Source organism: Mizuhopecten yessoensis, unplaced genomic scaffold (assembly GCF_002113885.1).
Source record: "Mizuhopecten yessoensis strain PY_sf001 unplaced genomic scaffold, ASM211388v2 scaffold8195, whole genome shotgun sequence".
NCBI lineage: Eukaryota > Metazoa > Mollusca > Bivalvia > Pectinida > Pectinidae > Mizuhopecten > Mizuhopecten yessoensis.
Window position 1 is genome coordinate 949,748 of NW_018407426.1, and position 22,246 is coordinate 971,993.

The window sequence follows — 22,246 nt, forward strand, 5'->3', positions numbered from 1 at the left end:
TCATACAAATGTGACGTACATTGTTACTATGACAGTACGTGACGTAACACGGAGATGAGGTATCACTGTTACTATGTATGTAATTATATGACATACAAATGTGACGTACATTGTTACTATGACAGTACGTGACGTAACACGGAGATGAGGTATCACTGTTACTATTTAGGTAATTATATGACATCATACAAATGTGACGTATATTGTTACTATGACAGTACGTGACGTAACACGGAGATGAGGTATCACTGTTACTATGTAGGTAATTATATGACATCATACAAATGTGACGTACATTGTTACTATGACAGTACGTGACGTAACACGGAGATACTGTATCACTGTTACTATGTATGTAATTATATGACATCATACAAATGTGACGTATATTGTTACTATGACAGTACGTGACGTAACACGGAGATGAGGTATCACTGTTACTATTTAGGTAATTATATGACATCATACAAATGTGACGTACATTGTTACTATGACAGTACGTGACGTAACACGGAGATACTGTATCACTGTTACTATGTAGGTAATTATATGACATAATACAAATTTGACTTACATTGTTACTATACAGTACGTGACGTAACACACAGTTGTTGTACATGTATCACTATTGCTATGAATAATATGACATCATACGAATTTTACATACATTGTAACTATGACAATACGTGACGCAACTCAGATGTTGATGTATCATTGTTGCTGTGAATATATGACATCATACAAATTTGACGGTACATTGTAACTATGACAGTACGTGACGATACACGGATATCACGTGTATCTGTTTCCACGAGCGTACATCACGCGACACGGGGATGCTATGATATTGTTACTTTGACAGAAAATGCACATCCCCAATAAGTACACATCATATAGAGAAAAATCGATAGCTTGACTGCTTCATAACAAAAAAACAAAATTAGGAAAACGATTATAAGCCATCTGGAGGCCTGATTCGTATGGAAGTGTATGCAACAAGACTTGGTCTTGAGACCGTAAGTGGTGTTTAAGTCATTGATAACGTTTTCCATATTCATGAGTTACAGATTTTGATGTAGGTGAGCCATAACCTTTCATCTCGGATTTATTCTAAAACGTCTTTCATGAATTATCTTTAGTAGCCAAAGCTGTCAATTTGTAATATTATAAATTTTGTATTGACACATTTCCCAATGTGTAGTATTCCACTCACACATATGTTTCGGAACACTTTAAACATGGACAAAGTTGCCATATGGTGCGTTAAATATTTACTGTGGCATTCTGTATCGAACCTTGTTCGTATCTCTAGTGATTATTTTACGGCTTAAGGTGGCTGACTTTTACTGTTGGACTATCAGTCCCCAATGTTGGCCGTAATTAAACTTGTAGCTGGACTATCAGTCCCCGAGGTAAGCCGTAACCTTGTAGCTAGACTATCAGTCCCCGAGGTAAGCCGTAACCTTGTAGCTAGACTATCAGTCCCCGAGGTAAGCCGTAACCTTGAAGCTGGACTATCAGTCCCCGAGGTAAGCCGCAACCTTGTAGCTGGACTATCAGTCCCCGATGTAAGCCGTAACCTTGTAGCTGGACTATAAGTCCCCGAGGTAAGCCGTAACCTTGTATCTGGACTATCAGTCCCCGAGGTTAGCCGTAACCTTGTAGCTGGACTATCAGTCCCCGAGGTTAGCCGTAACTTTGTAGCTGGATTATCAATTCCGAGGTTAGCCGTAACCCTGAAGCTGGACTATCAGTCCCCAATGTTAGTCGTAACCTTGTAGCTGGACTATCTGTCTACGAGGTTAGCTGTAATCTTGTAGCTGGACTATCAGTCCCCGATGTTGGCCGTAACTTTGTAGCTGGATTATCAGTCCTGAGGTTAGCCGTAACCTTGTAGCTGGACTATCAGTCTACGAGGTTAGCTGTAATCTTGTAGCTGGACTATCAGTCCCCGATGTTGGCCGAAACTTTGTAGCTGGACTATCAGTCCCCGATGTTGGCCTAACCTTGTAGCTGGACTATCAGTCCACGAGGTAAGTCGTATACTTGTAGCTTGTCTATCATTCAACGATGTTAGCCGTAACCTTGTAGCTGGACTATCAGTGCCCGAGGTAAGCCGTAACTTTGTAGCTGGACTATCAGTCCCCGATGTTAGTCGTAACCTTGAAGCTGGACTATCAGTCCCCAATGTTAGTCGTAACCTTGTAGCTGGACTATCTGTCTACGAGGTTAGCTGTAATCTTGTAGCTGGACTATCAGTCTACGAGGTTAGCTGTAATCTTGTAGCTGAACTATCAGTCTACGAGGTTAGCTGTAATCTTGTAGCTGAACTATCAGTCTACGAGGTTAGCTGTAATCTTTTAGCTGGACTATCAGTCCCCGATGTTGGCCGTACCTTTGTAGCTGGATTATCAATCCCGAGGGTAGCCGTAACCTTGTAGCTGGACTATCAGTCTACGAGGTTAGCTGTAATCTTTTAGCTGGACTATCAGTCCCCGATGTTGGCCGTAACCTTGTAGCTGGACTATCAGTCCCCGATGTTGGCCGTAACTTTGTAGCTGGATTATCAATCCCGAGGGTAGCCGTAACCTTGTAGCTAGACTATCAGTCCCCAATGTTAGTCGTAACCTTGTAGCTGGACTATCAGTCCCCAAGGTAAGCCGTAACCTTGCAGCTGGACTATCAGTCCCCGATGTTAGTCGTAACCTTGTAGCTGGACTATCAGTCTACGAGGTTCGCTGTAATCTTGTAGCTGGACTATCAGTCTACGAGGTTAGCTGTTATCTTGTAGCTGGACTATCAGTCCCCGATGTTGGCCGAAACTTTGTAGCTTGACTATCAGTCCCCGAGGTAAGCCGTAACCTTGAAGCTGGACTATCAGTCCCCGAGGTAAGCCGTAACCTTGTAACTGGACTATCAGTCCCCGATGTTGGCCGTAACTTTGTAGCTGGGTTATCAGTACTGAGGTTAGCCGTAACCTTGTAGCTGGACTATCAGTCCCCGATGTTGGCCGTAACTTTGTAGCTGGATTATCAATCCCGAGGTTAGCCGTAACCTTGTAGCTGTACTATCAGTCCCCAATGTTAGTCGTAACCTTGTAGCTGAACTATCAGTCCCCAAGGTAAGCCGTAACCTTGCAGCTGGACTATCAGTCCCCGATGTTGGCCGTAACTTTGTAGCTGGGTTATCAGTCCTGAGGTTAGCCGTAACCTTGTAGCTGGACTATCAGTCTTCGAGGTCAGCTGTAATCTTGTAGCTGGACTATCAGTCCCCGATGTTGGCCGAAACTTTGTAGCTGGACTATCAGTCCACGAAGTTAGCTGTAACCTTGTAGCTGGACGATCAGTCACCGATGTTGGCCGTAACTTTGTAGCTGGATAATCAGTCCTGAGGTTATCCGTAACCTTGTAGCTGGACTATCAATCCCTGAGGTCGGCCGTAACCTTGTAGCTGGACTATCAGTCCCCGATGTTGGCCTAACCTTGTAGCTGGACTATCAGTCCACGAGGTAAGCCGTATACTTGTAGCTTGTCTATCATTCAACGATGTTAGCCGTAACCTTGTAGCTGGACTATCGGTCCTGAGGTTAGCCGTAACCTTGTAGCTGGACTATCTGTCCCCGATGTTTGCCGTAACTGTGACGCTGGACTATCAGTCCTCGATGCTGGCCTAACCTTGTAGCTGGACTATCAGTCCCCGATGTTTGCCGTAACTGTGACGCTGGACTATCAGTCCTCGATGCTGGCCTAACCTTGTAGCGGGACTTTCAGTCCCCGATGTTGGCCGTAACTTTATAGCTGGATTATTAGACCTGAGATTAAGCCGTAAGCTTGTAGCTGGACTATCAGTCCACGAGGTTAGCCGTAACTTTGTAGCTGGACTATCAGTACCCGATGTTGGCCGTAACTTTGTAGCTGGATTATCAGACCTGAGGTTAGCCGTAACCTTGTAGCTGGACTATCAGTCTCTGTGGTCGACCGTAACCCTGTAGCTGGACTATCAGTCCCTGAGGTCGACCGTAACCTTGAAGCTGGACTATCAGTCCCTGATGTTGGCCTAACCTTTTAGCTGGACTATCAGTCCCCGATATTGGCCTAACCTTGTAGCTGGACTATTAGTCCACGAGGTTAGCCGTAACCTTGTAGCTTGACTATCAGTCAACGATGTTAGCCCTAACCTTGTAGCTGGACTATCAGTCCCCAATGTTGGCCTAACCTTGTAGCTGGACTATCAGTCCACGATGTTTGCCTAACCGTGACGCTGGGCTATCAGTCCCCGAAGTTGGTCGTAACCTTGTAGCTGGAATATCAGTCCCCGATATTGGCCTAACTTTGTAGCTGGACTATTAGTTCCCGATGTTGGCCGTAACCTTGACGCTGGACTGTCAGTCCCCGATGTTGGCCGTAACCGTGACGCTGGACTATCAGTCCCCGATGTGGGCCTAATCTTGTAGCTGGACTACCAGTCCCCGATGTTGGCCGTAACTTTGTAGCTGGATTATCAGTCCTGAGGTTACCCGTAACCTTGTAGCTGGACTATCAGTCCCTGAGGTCGGCCGTAACCTTGTAGCTGGACTATCAGTCCCCGATGTTGGCCGTAACCATGTAGCTTGGACTATCAGTCCCCGATGTTTGCCGTAACTGTGACGCTGGACTATGAGTCCTCGATGCTGGCCTAACCTTGTAGCGGGACTATCAGTCCCCGATGTTGGCCGTAACTTTGTAGCTGGATTATCAGACCTGAGGTTAGCCGTAAGCTTGTAGCTGGACTATCAGTCCACGAGGTTTGCCGTAACCTTGTAGCTGGACTATCAGTCCCTGAGGTCGACCGTAACCTTGTAGCTGGAATATCAGTCCCTGAGGTCGACCGTAACCTTGTAGCTGGACTATCAGTCCCCGATGTTGGCCTAACCTTTTAGCTGGACTATCAGTCCCCGATATTTGCCTAACCTTGAAGCTGGACTATTAGTCCACGAGGTTAGCCGTAACCTTGTAGCTTGACTATCAGTCAACGATGTTAGCCGTAACCTTGTAGCTGGACTATTAGTCCACGAGGTAAGCCGTAACCTTGTAGCTTGACTATCAGTCAACGATGTTAGCCCTAACCTTGTAGCTGGACTATCAGTCCCCAATGTTGGCCTAACCTTGTAGCTGGACTATCAGTCCCCGATGTTGGCCGTAACCGTGACACTGGACTATCAGTCCCCGATGTTGGCCTAACTTTGTAGCTGGACTATCAGTCCCCGATGTTGGCCTAACTTTGTAGCTGGACTATCAGTCCCCGATGTTGGCCTATCTTTGTAGCTGGACTATCAGTCCCCGATGTTTGCCTAACCTTGTAGCTGGACTATCAGTCCCCGATGTTGGCCTAACTTTGTAGCTGGACTATTAGTCCCCGATGTTGGCCGTAACCTTGACGCTGGACTATGAGTCCTCGATGTGGGCCTAACCTTGTAGCTGGACTACCAGTCCGCGAGTTTGGCCGTAACCTTGAAGCTAGAACTGATTCTTGCATGGTTGAATGAAATACTACTTGAAGAACAAGTTATCTCTTGTAGCCAATAGTAACGTTATAACGAACTTTCAAGCTGTTTTTTTTTCTCATTTTTGTCCTCTTTCTACATACAGTGTATGTGAAGTAACACAATGGTATTCCAGGCACACAATATAGAAACCCATATTTAAAGCTTTAGTTTGTCAATACAGAAAGTCGAGCAGGTTTCACATAATTGATACATCTTATGGCTACTTCGTCCTTTCAGAAACCAGCAGTGGAACCTAGCGTCAAAAAAGTAAAACTCAATGCCTCTATCTTCCGAAACACTGTGGTCATAAAACTCGTTATGATGGTATATGTATACAATATTAGGAAAATACAACATATATTATATTCTTAACTAGTTTGCTTTACAGAATCGTTGTCCTTGACTGAGATAAGTTGGACTCGCTCAGTAAATCAGTGTAAAAACTCTTCTCGAGAAAAAAACAACCAATGCGCGCGTGAAGTGTGGTAAAACAGTCTGCCTTTATCTACCTAGAGAAGAAAGACCATATACGCGCCATTATTCTGAAGAAAAGTCACGTTTCACAAAAGGATCAAGTCATCAAAAGTCATCGCTTGAGCAGTTTACATGTGACAAGCATCGAAGAATGACAGCATTCTTTTTTGACATGACGTTTTTCTTTAAGGAAGGATTTATTATTTTTTAGTAATGTATATTTATATCTTATATCCTTCGGAAGTAACTGTAATATGATTTGGTTTTGATGTGGCAAATTTATTTATTCACTAGAAAATACCTACGCGTTATTCATGATTTCGTGGCGCATTGGTTGATTTATGTATTCAATAATCAATCACTACGCTGAATTGCAGACAGAAATAAACATCAACCCGGATTTAGGACTTTGAGGATCACTTCGAGACTTAGTACTGAAATTCAAAAATGTAAACCTCGGGACGGGTTGAGATTTCCTTGCATGCAGCACTCATGAATAATTGATTGTTTTAATTCAACTGTCGCTGTAGATAAAAACGTTGTCCTGGAAACCGGGAGATTGTCAAGTCAAAATTCAGTTTCATAAATAGAAAGCATGTTATAAAGGCGAAACATACTTGTTTAATAGTCATATGTAACTGTCTCGTGCGGAGCAGTGGTTTGATCATGACGTCACAGACATATACCGATCCGTCATGTAAGACATGTTGTCACACGTGAATCTTTGTACGCAAGTCATCGTGACTGTTTACTATTTTTACATGTAGACACAGGCTTCAGTGAACACATACAAACACTAGAAAGATTTGATAAACACTTAGAAACAATAGTTTTACTTATTGAAAACCTAGAAACGATAGTCGGATTCAACACGCTTTTAGTGTAAATAAGGTAAAACACTGACGATTAATTATCTTTTTAATCACAACAGTAGAATGATTTGTTGACTTCCTATGTATATTTCACTATGTTGATTAAGCAATGCACAGATAGAGAGAGTTTATTGAAGTCTCACCCTTTACATATATACATATTTGTATAATGATACAGTAGAATATACATAAAACATATATTACGAAAGCCACTCATAGAGAGTTACGAGATACTAAAAATAATTAAATGCATGTAAAAGCACTTAACTTTAAAAGGAACTTGCTTTTAAAAGTCCATAAGAGAGAGAGAGTAGCTAATATATGCCGTACAATTATATTATAAATATAGGATCTTACATGAATTTCCATTTCATACGAGATTTAGGAAACAAGTTTAAACATTTTTCATTTTAGCGAGCCTCTGGCGAGCTAAGATGAAAAATTCGTGACGAGTTTCATAAATTCATATTAAATGAAACCGAGTGTAAGATCCTTTTTTTCACATAATCAAGATTTGTGGCATTTATTTCTGTAAAACGATAATTTTCATGCAAACTTTAAATGTAAAAAAAAACCCGCCATTTTGACTCCAGTGCGTAAGTCTGTGACGTCATGTACTTGTCCTAGGCGTTCCGTCACAATTGCAACAATTGGAACTTACAACCAATCACAGGGATGATAGGTCATATTACATGGGTAAATACTCAAAAGAATTGGACATGGGTTAATTCACTGGATAACATACAAATGTAGTACATTATGTGATAAAATGTAATATCAAACTTCAATTTACAATTTACAATAATCAGTGATATATAACATTATTACGACGTTTAAGAAAAACTGTTAGAGATATGGCACTATATTTAGCACAGTTCTCGTTTGATTAAACAAAGTGTAGCTTCTTCTCACAATTATAACTAAAATCAACATAAATCTCATCATTTATGCATGTACTATAATAAAATATGTGTTAATTGCATGGTCTGTTTTGGTGTGTAACACATTGATATGTTTGAACATCTTGTTATTTATGTTCTTTATCTTTTTATTTTATAAAAAAACTTAATCGGGCGTTTCTTGTGATGTGAATTCGATATCAAATTATATGTGGTTGCTTTGTAAAATTTAAATTCTATATTAAATGAAGGTCGCCTTAGAAATCCTATTATGTATGTTCAATGCTATTTGCGTCAAGAGGAACCAAACATAATTCTTTGCAACGGCGTTTTTCATTGGCTGAAGAAATTAGCCAATCACGTTTATCGTCGCCATGACTGATCATTTAATGTCGTACGTTATTGCCTCATCTTTACAGTCTTTTGTTTTATTTTGCACGTCATAACACATGTGATGTGTAGTTATGATATTTCGGCAGTTTTGTACATGCATTTTCTAATATAAATAATAAGTTACTAATATAAACGGTTAAATTTTCAAAACAAAACACATGTTTAGCAATATTAACAACAGGATGTTGAACATAAACCACAAACTATTCAATTATAGCAACATCTGACACATAATGTTATGTCCATATCATGTTTAATGGTGTTCGTACTCTGAAGTGACAGATTAAATATTTTGAAATATTTTCGATTGCTGATTGAAACAAATTATTACTAATTTAATCATCGATTTATGTATACTCATTGATCACTTGGAAAATATGAATACCTTAGAATAAGTCTCGTTGTGTACGAGATCGAAACCAATAATGCTAACGCCATACATCATGGTATGCGTTTGTCTCAATGTCTTAACGGTTGTTATGTATATAAAATAATAACCTATATACACAGGCAACATTTCTTGAGGTATTTGACCTGAAACAATTCTTACCTGAAATTTCCCCGAAGTTCAAGTCGAATCTCAAGTCAAATTCACATATTTTTTTTGGTCAGGTTAATTTCACTGTGTCAATTTCAGGTCAAATTGATGTCACGTTCAGGTAATTTGTTTCATCTGAAGTTGACTATTTTGCTCTTTTCTGTTAAAATTGACCTGCACATTGGACCTGAATTTACATAAAAAGATCTTGCCTGTGTATTTCGATGCTACATAGACTCCTTCATTATGCAAACATACTGCTGTAGAAAATGTTGGCAAATATCATGGTTCCGATTTATAATAGCTGTATCAATATGTCAGCCCTTCTTTCTTTTAATTTTACTGAAAAAAATAGCCAAGCAAATGTATTTGAAATTGTTTAATACACAAGCCTGTGCTATTCGGAATTAAATCCCTCTCCTGCACCTTTATTGAATGGAAATTTTATTGAACGACAATATTGATCTAAAAATAGTAACGATGGGCTGTTTTCGCTCATTAGATCACCACTGCGTGCGTAGGAGATTGCCGTCTAATTAAAGTCGGTATCTAATAATACTGTCTACAAAACATTAATCCGGCGTGGCTTTGGTCTGGAGCAGGATAGCTCGTCATTAATGCTTCCTGTGGTTCACGTGTAAATAGTGCCACACTCATCAATCAAGTACATGTAAATTTCACATTGATTAGTGAGGGTCTACACCCTATATGTAACATTATTATTTCAAACAGATTGGTAGGCATATCAGAGGCGTTATCATACAGTACGAGTAAATACACTGGATTCACTTTTACGGGAATATGAAGAAATGATTACACAACACAAAAACTAACAAGAAAGAAATCGACAGATGATTATTGATTCTGTGTTTTATATCAGTGGCTCGGAAAGCTCCTCCCGTAGCAGATTTGATTGAACTCAGACTGTTTACTGACTCTCTGTAAATGTTTGGTTCATTGTACAGTGGAAGGACGCAACTGAGTGGTCAAGATATCGCTGTATAGTGACAAGAAAGAGAATCTGACCACGACAGAAAACAAACCATGTCTAAGAGTGTTAGCAGGGAACGACTCTCTAACTCACAGAACTCCCTGTCAATCACCGACGTCGACGCAAGGTATGTACTCTCTAACTCATAAAACTCCCTGTCAATCACCGCCGTCGACGTATGGTTTGTACTGTCTGTCATAAACCTCCCTGTCAATCACCGACGTCGACGTATGGTTTGTACTGGCTGTCATAAAACTCCCTGTCAATCACCGACGACGACGTAAGGTATGTACTGTCTAACTCATAAAACTCCCTGTCAATCACCGACGTCGCCGTAAGGTATGTACTGTCTAACTCACAAAACTCCCTGTCAATCACCGACGTCGACGCATGGTTTGTACTGTCTGTCATAAAACTCCCTGTCAATCACCGACGACGACGTAAGGTATGTACTGTCTAACTCATAAAACTCCCTGGCAATCACCGACGTCGACGTAAGGTATGTACTCACTAACTCACAAAACTCCCTGTCAATCACCGACGTCGACGCATGGTTTGTACTGTCTGTCATAAAACTCCCTGTCAATCACCGACGACGACGTAAGGTATGTACTGTCTAACTCATAAAACTCCCTGGCAATCACCGACGTCGACGTAAGGTATGTACTGTCTGACTCACAGAACTCCCTGTCAATCACCGACATCGACGTAAGGTATGTACTCTCTAACTCACAAAACTCCCTGTCAATCACCGCCGTCGACGTATGGTTTGTACTGTCTGTCATAAACCTCCCTGTCAATCACCGACGTCGACGTATCGTTTGTACTGTCTGTCTCACAAAACTCCCTGTCAATCACCGACGTCGACGCAAGGTATGTACTCTCTAACTCATAAAACTCCCTGTCAATCACCGACGTCGCCGTAAGGTATGTACTGTCTAACTCACAAAACTCCCTGTCAATCACCGCCGTCGACGTATGGTTTGTACTGTCTGTCATAAACCTCCCTGTCAATCACCGACGTCGACGTATTGTTTGTACTGTCTGTCATAAAACGCCCTGTCAATCACCGACGTCGACGTAAGGCATGTACTCTCTAACTCATAAAACTCCCTGTCAATCACCGACGTCGACGCATGGTTTGTACTGTCTGTCATAAAACTCCCTGTCAATCACCGACGACGACGTAAGGTATGTACTGTCTAACTCATAAAACTCCCTGGCAATCACCGACGTCGACGTAAGGTATGTAGCGTCTAACTCACAAAACTCCCTGTCAATCAACGACGTCGAAGTAAGGGATGTAGCGTCTAACTCACAAAACTCCCTGTCAATCACCGACGTCGACGTAAGGCATGTACTCTCTAACTCATAAAACTCCCTGTCAATCACCGACGTCGCCGTAAGGTATGTACTGTCTAACTCACAAAACTCCCTGTCAATCACCGACGTCGACGTAAGTTATGTAGCATCTAGCTCACAGAACTCCCTGTCAATAGACTATCATCGACGTCGACGTGGGGTATGTACTGTTAAACTCACAAAACTCCCTGTCAATAACCGACGTCGACGTAAGGTTTGTAGCGTCTAACTCACAAAACTCCCTGTCAATCACCGACGTCGACGTAAGTTATGTAGCATCTAGCTCACAGAACTCCCTGTCAATAGACTATCATCGACGTCGACGTGGAGTATGTACTGTTAAACTCACAAAACTCCCTGTCAATAACCGACGTCGACGTAAGGTATGTACTCTCTAACTCACAAAACTCCCTGTCAATCATTGACGTCGACGTAAGTTATGTAGCATTTAGCTCACAGAACTCCCTGTCAATAGACTATCATCGACGTCGACGTGGAGTATGTACTGTTAAACTCACAAAACTCCCTGTCAATAACCGACGTCGACGTAAGGTATGTACTGTCTGACTCACAGACCCCCCTGTCAATCACCGACGTCGACGTAAGGTATGTGCTCTCTGACTCCCAGAGCTCCCTGTCAATCACCGACGTCGACGTAAGTTATGTACTCTCTAACTCACAGAACTCCCTGTCAATCACCGACCTCGACGTAAGGTATGTACTCTCTGACTCACAGAACTCCCTGTCAATAACCGACGTCGACGTAAGGTATGTGCTGTCTAACTCACAAAACTCCCTGTCAATCACCGACGTCGACGTAAGTTATGTACTCTCTAACTCACAGAACTCCCTGTCAATCACCGACCTCGACGTAAGGTATGTACTCTCTGACTCACAAAACTCCCTGTCAATCACCGACGTCGACGTAAGTTATGTACTCTCTAACTCACAGAACTCCCTGTCAATCACCGACGTCGACGTAAGGTATGTGCTGTCTAACTCACAAAACTACCTGTCAATCGCCGGTTTGCATGCGCTTTGTTTATTATCATAGGGATTGGAAAAAAATTAAAATAGAAAAAGGACATTGACATATGTCGGCGGTAGACAAGGTGGCAAATGAAACGAGGGCCGTTATATTGAGTTTGTATTTTTTATCTAAGCTATATTAACAAATTGAAAAGTGCATTTTTTCATGTAGTAGCAAACTCAAATTCGTTCTCAAGAAGATTTATTTTTTATTTTTTTGTACGTAAAATCTATAATCCACCAGCAGGTGTCGTATGGTTAACTTCAATGAGATGCTGTACATGTATATATATTTTACAGAAATTACTGTTTTAAGTCCGATATAAAATATCTTGCTTATTTTACCATGGACCTCTGAAATAGGGAACAAGTACATTAAACATGAATAACAGTGACTCTGTCTTTCCGCTACGTTAAAAAGAGAATACCGAGCGCAGTTAAAGATCGTTTGAATACTGAAAAGTCTATTGTGTTCTTTAATAACCCACAAGTATCTGTACAAATGACGTTAAGTAAGTTCTATGAATGGCGCGGTCGGCGGCTTTTACAGATAATTTGGAATATTATTTCGTCATAAAGATTGGTAGGATACGAGTACAATTACAGAAAAATATTGTTCATGGCTGCAGCGTTATCAGACGTGTCTCATCTGGATCCCGCCCTGTCAACAAAGTTCCCCGGGAGCCCGATGAATGCTGTCTTATCCATTTATGAATAAGAACGTACTTGCATGGTTTTCGCTGTGCGAGCATGTGTTGACAAGGACGTAACGAGAATAGCTACCAGTGATATCGGTATTTGAGTAGTGAAAAAAAACTAGTTCACCAATATTGTTTAAGCCCAGGTTGCCAGGTACTGGGGTGTACAGCTGTCGGAACGGACCCAATCGAGGTCAACTATGTTCCTAACCTAAGGTTATTACAGTATTCGTTAGTCGTTTGTTGATCAAACAATCCAATCAAAATTAAAGTGTATCGTAGAAGAGCAGAATTACAAGTATAATTCTAATAAGATTGTTGATGAAATAATCAGGTAGCGTACCTCACTGTTACAAACATTATTCCAAATTATCTTATCACATCCAATGGATTATATCTGATAATCGGAATACCTTATATGCAATGGAGATACTGCATTTCTCAAAGCTTGAAACTCTTCAGCATCGTGTCTTTAAAGGAGTTTTATACGACGGAAAAGACCGACTACATTTGTACCATGACTGTAAAGCAAAAGGTTGAACTAAAACAACGCTTCAGAATCACTTCCAAACATATGTTAATCTACTGACCTTCCCGTTACTGTAGTTGGTAAATAGTTGGAATAACAGAACCGCTATTGTATATATTGAAAAGCATACCAGGTATTGGACATATTGAACAGCATCGTCATCATCATCATCATCATCATCATCAAACATAAAAAGTTTCATTTATACACACTTACACATATTATTATCACACCCCGATACAAATGTAGGAAAGGTTCCGTCACAATGATTGAAAGTTATGTTAGAAAAGGTAAAAATTAAAGCTTCTTTTTCCACACACACTAAGATTTAGGATTCAGACACGTGTACATTTAACTTCTTTACATTACAGTATGAAGGATCCCAAGAGCAGTATGGCGTCACGTGGTATCCTGATCGGACTTGTCCTCTCTCTGGTAGTGATTCTAGCCCTAGTTATCGCCCTTGCCGTCATTTCTGCCAAGAAGATAGATGACGCTGAGAGCAAACCTGCACAGATGATTCAACAACCTGCAAAGGATTCGGCAAAGGGTAATATATCTAATGATGTCTGGTGTCCAGGTTTTTTGTTTGTTTTAAAATCGATTTCTCTAAAATAATTCTAAGTGTATTGTTTATATAATTGTAATTTGACTTATCTCCCTTGTTTTATGTTTTGGACACTTTAAATTTGACATCAATAAAATGAGATAATATATTTTCGTTTGTAACAGATCTTTAACAGCTTTCTTTGTATGAGAATGATTTATAAAGGGTATGCAGTACAGACATATATGCACGCATCTTTACAACAAATTAGTATATATCTTTTACTTGTAGTTTACCGGTGTCTTACGGCTGACTGTGCAAGGGCAGGTAAATACTCCTCATTTAGCGACAAAACGTGTGATTCATTTATAAATCAACGTTTGAGTTGATGCATTTTTTGTACATTCATAATGTACGCCACTAAGCTGCCTTTCAATTTACTCGACATCACGAAGGTTACCATTTCCATACATATGCATGATTTAAATTATTATAAGATCACAGTTTCAGACAATGTTTATATCACTGATGATCATGATCTACATGCTGTATGACAATATTCTGTAAAGAACAACTAGTGACGGCTTTTGTTTTATTTAAGCGGCCGAGATGGCTGACTCTATTGACGTAACTGCCGATCCCTGTGAGAATTTCCATCAATACGCGTGCGGACGCTGGGCTAAGCGCCATGTGCTCAAGTCAGAGGAGTCTGTATTTGGCACGTTCTACCAGGTTCGTGAAGATGTCAAGGTCACACTCAAATGTAAGTATTGTGTCGAGGTAATTTTTATGGAAAGAACATCCATGTTTTATAATTAACATTGAAACGCCATGTGCATTCAGAGGCTTTATTTAGATAAGCAAAGCTTATGTGTATCTATTAAACATATTTAAAGTAAATTATGCTTAGATATTTTGTCAAGGAAATAAAAGAAAAGTGTTATGTGTTCAAAAAAACCCAATTAATTGTACTTGCAGATCTGTTGGAGGCGGAAGTGACGACAGAGGACCCGGAAGCTATTAAAAAAGCCAAACACATGTACCAGTCGTGTGTTGACGAAGGTAACTGACTGTTCTATACGTCATGTCACATTGGTTATCGGCTTGATCCTCCTTCCGGAACACCTCTTCTCTCCTCCGTTTTGTTAATGACGTCCTCTGGTCGATGTTATACATTTGTTTTGGTTTCTGGTTTTTTTGCCATTTCGGGTTGCCTCGGTCTTTTCTGTTGATTGATATCCCGATGTTCCATCCGTTGATTATTTTCTTTCCTATGTTTTATATATAACATAGCAAACAAACTGTTGGATTACTTAAACATTTAAACGCAATTGCGTCCCCGATTTATTTGTCACGTTGACCCATAGGGATTTCAAAACTGTCAATTCATATTGACTAATTTATCAACTAAAAGTAGTCCAATATTTAGATTTATCACTTCAAATGTTCTCGTAGGAAATTTACTATATTTCAGCATTTAGTTAAAATCCGTTTATGTTTTCTTTCAATGAAAAGAACTGCTATCTTTCTGGGAGAATAAGTGATAGCCATCGTCTGAATAAAGACGAGGTCAACAATTGGGCCATGACATTCATAACTGATATGAATGATATCTAAATTTGAATTACGTTATATAGTGGCAATTTCATTCAGTGATAAATATTTTAAATATAAATATTAAGAGGAATGCTCTTTTTAATGCCTTATTAAAGAATATGAAAGATTTAGACCTTATGCGGAAGGCAGTTTTATCAGAGTATTCTTGGGAGACATTAACATATTTGTTAATTGCAGATAAAATAGATTCATTGGGAGTCAGTGAAGGACTTGACCTGATAAATAAACTAGGAGGTTGGCCCGTGTTGGGTCAGTCCAACACTCTGGGACTGGAGGAGCTTCTAAAACGGACCAGGAAGTATAGTAACAGTCCTATTGTGGACATGTATGTTTATGATGATTCCAAGGACATTGAAAACAACATTATGTATGTAAGTATAACATTATATACATGTGTGTATGTAAGTATAACATTATATACATGTGTGTATGTAAGTATAATACAACAAAATGTATAACCCAGCATTATGACTTCGGTATAACATTATATACATGTAAGTATTAAACGATATTATGTATAACACATCATTATTTATGTCATGGTATTATTTATAAAACCTCATTATGTATAGCATGATATACTCTATGTATAACACATCGTTATGTATAACATATCGTTATGTATAACACATCGTTATGTATGACATATTATTATATATAACATGATATTATGTATAACACACCTTTATGTATAACAAGATATTATGTATAACATAATGTTATATATAACATGGTATTATGTATAACACATCGTTATGTATAACACATCGTTATGTATGACATACTATTATATATAACATGATATTATGTATAACACACCTTTATGTATAACAAGATATTATGTATAACATTATGTTATATATAACATGGTATTATGTATAACATGATGTTATATATAGCATGATATTATGTATAATATGATGTTATTTGTAGCACATCTTTAGGGATAACAAATATTCGTTATTTATAGAATAATATTATGATAGTAAATGTGACACAGCTTTATGTAGGTAAACATTTATATATGGGAACGCTAAGGGAAACCTTAATGTACCAATACACATCATTGTATAGCTTCTAAAAACTACTTCTGTCTATCGCAACGTTCTCTACTCCTAATACTATAAGGCCTGGTTATCCTTAAATGTATATAATGATAGGACGATATGACGCCTGTGAATAAGGTTCTCAAAACACAAACCCTGAAGACCATGATAGTCTTATAAGCTTGTTAAATACTTTCTTGCCTGGAAACCATTCAAAATTAGGTAAAACGTTGCTGTTGTTTTTATCGATAAGGGACTGAAATATTAGTCAACATATAAACTTTAAATTAATTGTTTTCATGTTCTTAGGACGAGGTACAAGGCGATGTTAAATACAATACCATATATATTTATGTTTGATCAGATAGAGAGATGCGTATATCACAGCATTTTTTCTTAACTTTGAGGATAAGTTTCAAAGACTAATTAATTGGTGATATATCCTCTTTGGAAGATAACTTTAGGTATATATCGTATTTTGTTTAACTTTTATAGAGCGTAAACAAGAACAGATATAATGATAGATGTAAACAGTGAGTATATGTAATTTTAATTGATTTCCTGTTAACAGCTTGATCAGCCGTCACTGGGCATGCCCGACCGGAAGTACTATTTAAATGGCCGTAACGACAGGACATTGAAGGCGTACGAGAAGTACGCTGTGGAGCTAGCCAAGGCGTTCGGCGCTAATCAAGCAACGGCCGAGCAACAGATGAAGGAAATGGTGGATTTTGAAATAAAGATTGCTAATGTATGCTATTCCAACGTTAAAAGTGGAGGAAAATTCAATCTGTTGATTGTCGAATAATAATTCTTTTGTTGTATTCAATTTAACCTTGGATGTCTTCATTATTATCATTACTGTAAAGTGTGTATCACTGTCGACTACTTATAAAGTAACAAAATGTGTGAAATATAACGGAAGAGATCAACACTAATCAGCTACAAATACAGTCTTTTAACATCACACTGTATGTAAACAGAATTCGATATTGACGTTGACATTTTGTTTTTAAATTCAGTTGACCATGCCATCTGATCAGAGAAGAAATGCAGACAAACTGTATAATAAAATGACTATTGCAACGCTGAAGCAACGATACCCGCAGGTAAGTACATCATACAGCAAGGGAGCAGCAACAGAGTCAATCCGTCAAAACAATTAAAGTTTCCGTGATAGGAAGTCAAGTAGCATATACATTATATGTAGTTGCTATATTATATTAAACATATGGAGCTGTTTGTTTTTATGTGTTGTTAGTATGTATTGCTCTTGTTTTTTGTTGTTGCTGCATCTTGAGGTGATGTGTTTCTCGCCGTTTCTTGATAGGTAGTAGAATGTCTTTGTTTTTTGTGTCTTTACTATGGCATGTCGGTAGTTGTTTGTAGCCATGCGTGATACATTATTTTTCTTGGGTTTATGTTGTTGTCTTGTCATTGAATGTTGTTGATATATATTGTTGTTAAGAGTTGTTGCCATGTCGTTTCGATTTGTTTTGTTGCTATATAAGGCGTTATTGCGATATCTTGTCATTAGGCGTTGTTGCTGTCTTTTATAACACTGTACATGTATGTCTTGTTAGGCGTTATTACTGTCTTTTTGTTTGGTGTTGTTGTTGTGACTTTTTGCTGTTAAGTATTGTTGTTATGTATTGTTGTAAGGTATTGTTGCTATGTAATGCGTTGTTGTCTTGTCGTTAGACGTAGTTGTTATGTCGTGTTAGGCGTTATACCTGTCTTTTTATTTGGCGTTGTTGCTATGTCTTTTGTTGTTAGGTTATGTTGATATGCCCTGTTGTTAGGTTATGTTGGTATGCCCTGTTGTTAGGCTATGTTGGTATGCCCTGTTGTTATGTTATGTTGCAATGCCCTGTTGTAAGACTATGTTGCTATGCCCTGTTGTTAGGTTATGTTGCTATGGGGGGGGGTTAGGTTATGGTGCTATGCCCTGTTGTTAGATTATGTTGCGATGCCTTGTTGTTAGGTTATGTTGCTATGCCTTGGTGTTAGGTGATGTTGCTATGCCCTGTTGTTAGGTTATGTTGCAATGCCCTGTTGTAAGATTATGTTGCTATGCCCTGTTGTTAGATTATGTTGCTATGCCTTGTTGTTAGGTTATGTTGATATGCCCTGTTGTTAGGTTATGTTGCAATGCCCTGTTGTAAGATTATGTTGCTATGCCCTGTTGTAAGATAATGTTGCTATGCCCTGTTGTTAGGTTATGTTGCTATGCCCTGTTGTTAAGTCATGTTGTTCTGTCGTATTGAATGATTTGTTGATATGCGTTGTCGTTTTGTTTTGTTGTTAAGTCTGTATTTTTTGCTTTATTTTGTAAGTTTTATGATATTCGGTCAGAGAAACCATGCTCAACTTTCAGGAAACAATGATAACGAATATTGACCTGCTTTGTTAAACTGATTGTTTTAGTTCCAATGGATGGACTATTTTAACGGGGTATTGGGCGTCAAAGAAATCGGATACAGGGTGACCGAATCAGAAAATGTCATTGTCGAAAATCCTGATTACATGAGTAAAATATTTACCATGATCAATGGAATTTCGAACAAGTAAGTGCAATTCCTCATATGGGTTATCGCCCTTCATACACGAAATTCACATAGCTTTATGATGTGTGGCTAGGGATCAATTTGTGACTATACCGAGTTAAGATAACAGGCGATACGATATACATGATACTATTTCGATACCTGTTATAACACACATTGTGACGTCACCAACATCAATGATATATCGTCAAGAGTATACAATAACAACCATAACTAAAGGTGGCTTTTTATTATTTTGACATATTTTACATTGTGAGCTTTACATTGAAACGAAAGTCAAACCTTTCCTATTTCGTCCGGCATTTATTAATCAAAGATAAAAATCATATATATGAATGAGAAGTATTGACGTTGACGAACCATATAAAGATAGTTGCATGTGTATGTGTCTGTGATTTATCTGAGTGTACCATGGTTAACCTGTCCACAGAGAGCAGGTCCTAGCAAATTATGTGCTGTGGATGAGTATGTCACAGATGGCCCTTTCACTCCCGACTAACATCCGGGCACTACGACAGGATTACCACGGGGTGAGTAAATAATTGAGGTCAAAGTCACCATTCGAACATGCCATTTATTTTCGTATTGGTATATGAAAATGTATTAATTCCAGTAACGAAAATCAATTTTCATACATGTATTGCACACGTAATATGTTATTTGTCCAAAAGAATAATAAATGCTGGAGTACAATCACAACAAGAACTGTTGTTAATATCGTTAAGAATAATGTGACATCAACTAAGCTTTGCTAGGATTTAATCCTGATTAATTAACATGTTTGATACACTTCAGAAAGATTATTAAGATTATTAGATTGTTAGAATTAATGGTTTAAAAAAACATTTCTCTGAATAACTGAAAGAAATATTTGATTTCTTATTTCGTTGTGGTTTTCGCTACTTTTAAAATTAATTTGGGTTGTTTTTGCTACCAATGCTATTCTTATTAAACTTGTTTGGTGTGGTATAACCGCACACTGACTATTTTATTGACCCCTTACCCCTACAGGTACTACAGGGGTCAAAGACTGCTGAGCCGAGGTGGCACGCATGTACCGGGTATGCTAACGGCAGACTCGGACTGGCTGTGGGCAAACTCTTTGTTAAAGAAGCATTTGATCAGGAAGCTAAGCAGGACGTAAGCACTAGAAGTATTATCGTATTTGATATCAAGTTCCTGAAAACGTGTTATTCGTTTTATGGTTATACAATACACCAATATTCGAGTTTTTGAAGGTAATTTCAAAATTTTATAATGATGTTACAATTTGAAAACAGTTATGAAGCAATAACCCGTCATGCAATAATTTTTGGATTGGAACCGAACACAACAAAAAAATGTATTAGAAAAGAAAAGAATAACGTGTGATATAATTGATGACAACAATACCAAAGGTTTTCTATGTGTTACTGATGCCCTTATTTACTGTCCTATATAGACTTCATTTAAAGTGTATTGAAGGCATTTGTTAACCTTTCATTTTTTGCATTTATTCGCTGTGTATTTTACTCTTTTATTCACTGTGCAGTATTGAACATTATTCATTGTAAAATGTAGGCATTTATTTACTACATTTTTATCTATTTACTTTAGATTTATTTACTACACATCATACATTTCCTTTTTCTATTATTCTAATTGTTTATTGTATTTTTTTACACGCTGTTTTTCCAATGCTTTAATGCGCTTAACGTTTTAAGTTTGTATTCACTATACACCTGCCTCTCTGTTACAACAATAGTTAAGACAATTTGGATTTCAAACATGTTTGGCCCTAGTATACCAACAAGTCCTAGAAGAACGGAACAGCTGTTTGATGCAGTGTTATCCATCTTTATGACATACTGTCTCTATACTCAAATGATAAAGAGAGAATAACCCGTGTGTTAGTGTGTTACTATCATCTTTTATTCCCTGTACGTTATATATTGTTATTCCCTGTATGTTATAGGCATTACAGATGATATCCAACCTTCGTGTAGCTATGAAGGGATTGTTGTCTGAGAATGCCTGGATGGATCAAGCTACAAAAGTTGTTGCCATCGATAAGGTAGGTCACTGTATCGTTAAGCTCAAACGTAACCGCAACAAGACAATCACTGCAGCATTGATTAGTTCCTTGTTAAATCGCTGTCATATAAAAATGTGAACGTTACGATACATCTGATCCAAAGTGAATTAAGTTGGTTTAAATGTAAAAATATAGTTGTTTTACATATATTTATGTTATTTGTGTTTTGGATTTATTAATGAGTGTATAGCTTCAGACAACTTAAATACTGTACATGTAGTAACGACTTGGAGTTTGTGAAGTTTTGTTTAATATATATGTCATTGAAAACTATATGCACAAGCAGTTCACTTCAAATGCATATAACGTTATTACAGCTAAAACACAGTGGTGTATCGTATTGAAAGTTAAGAAACTTTTTTTTTTTTGTAATCAAAAAGAAACCTTCACATACATTGTGGCATGACATTAATTTGTCAAAGAAATACGTGACAAATTTTATGATGTACCGTCTATGAAAATATTATTCGATACAGTTTCTGTGCAATTAATATTTGACTATTTACACTCTATTGGTCTTTTCAATATGATATATTGTACAACCAATTTGTTCGATATTGATGTAATTCTTTAATCCTTTACATATTTCAAGCTATTACCTTTTTGGTTTGATGTGTTTATTTTCGTGAATGTCTCTTTTTACATTATTTTTTGCCCTAAATGACGACAATTGTCGATAGCCCGTTAAACAATACAAAAAACAAAAAAACAAAACAAAAAACCCCAAATCAAAACAAAACAGTTCCTAGAAGGACGAAACAGCTGTTCGGTGCAGTGCAATTAATTTTGGCATGCTGTATTTATTACCAAATCTTAAAGGTACAGTCACCTGTGTGTTACGTCCATCTTTCTATGGTGAAGCAAATGTTTTCTTTGTTTAGTTTTTGCATCGTCCTGTTAAAATATAGGAAAATTACTAACAGTGCTGCTATGTCTTTTCTACCTGACAGTTGAAGGCCATTATACCCCGAATAGGTTACCCAGATGATGTAATGGACGATAGCTTCCTTAATGAACGTTACGAAAATGTAAGTAAAATTAAACAGAAAAAGTCTGCTACATAAGCATATGATTGATGAGGAATTG

General features: G+C 38.3%; 1 protein-coding gene across 4 annotated transcripts in view; it reads left to right on the forward strand.

Moving 5' to 3' along the window:
• Positions 1 to 22,246, forward strand: part of LOC110455319 (membrane metallo-endopeptidase-like 1) — a 36,869-nt gene that overhangs the window by 6,820 nt on the left and 7,803 nt on the right. For 3 of the 4 annotated variants that reach the window (XM_021505395.1, XM_021505396.1, XM_021505397.1), the window contains exons 2-14: positions 9,666 to 9,818; positions 13,681 to 13,859; positions 14,148 to 14,183; positions 14,458 to 14,619; positions 14,835 to 14,918; positions 15,651 to 15,844; positions 17,091 to 17,270; positions 17,542 to 17,628; positions 18,947 to 19,086; positions 19,517 to 19,616; positions 20,098 to 20,226; positions 21,041 to 21,139; positions 22,111 to 22,188. In XM_021505395.1, coding sequence (XP_021361070.1) covers positions 9,745 to 9,818; positions 13,681 to 13,859; positions 14,148 to 14,183; positions 14,458 to 14,619; positions 14,835 to 14,918; positions 15,651 to 15,844; positions 17,091 to 17,270; positions 17,542 to 17,628; positions 18,947 to 19,086; positions 19,517 to 19,616; positions 20,098 to 20,226; positions 21,041 to 21,139; positions 22,111 to 22,188 — 1,542 coding nt within the window. In that variant the 5' untranslated portion in view covers positions 9,666 to 9,744. The remainder of the gene's footprint in view (positions 1 to 9,665; positions 9,819 to 13,680; positions 13,860 to 14,147; positions 14,184 to 14,457; positions 14,620 to 14,834; positions 14,919 to 15,650; positions 15,845 to 17,090; positions 17,271 to 17,541; positions 17,629 to 18,946; positions 19,087 to 19,516; positions 19,617 to 20,097; positions 20,227 to 21,040; positions 21,140 to 22,110; positions 22,189 to 22,246) is intronic. The other variant, XM_021505398.1, reaches the window with a different exon arrangement.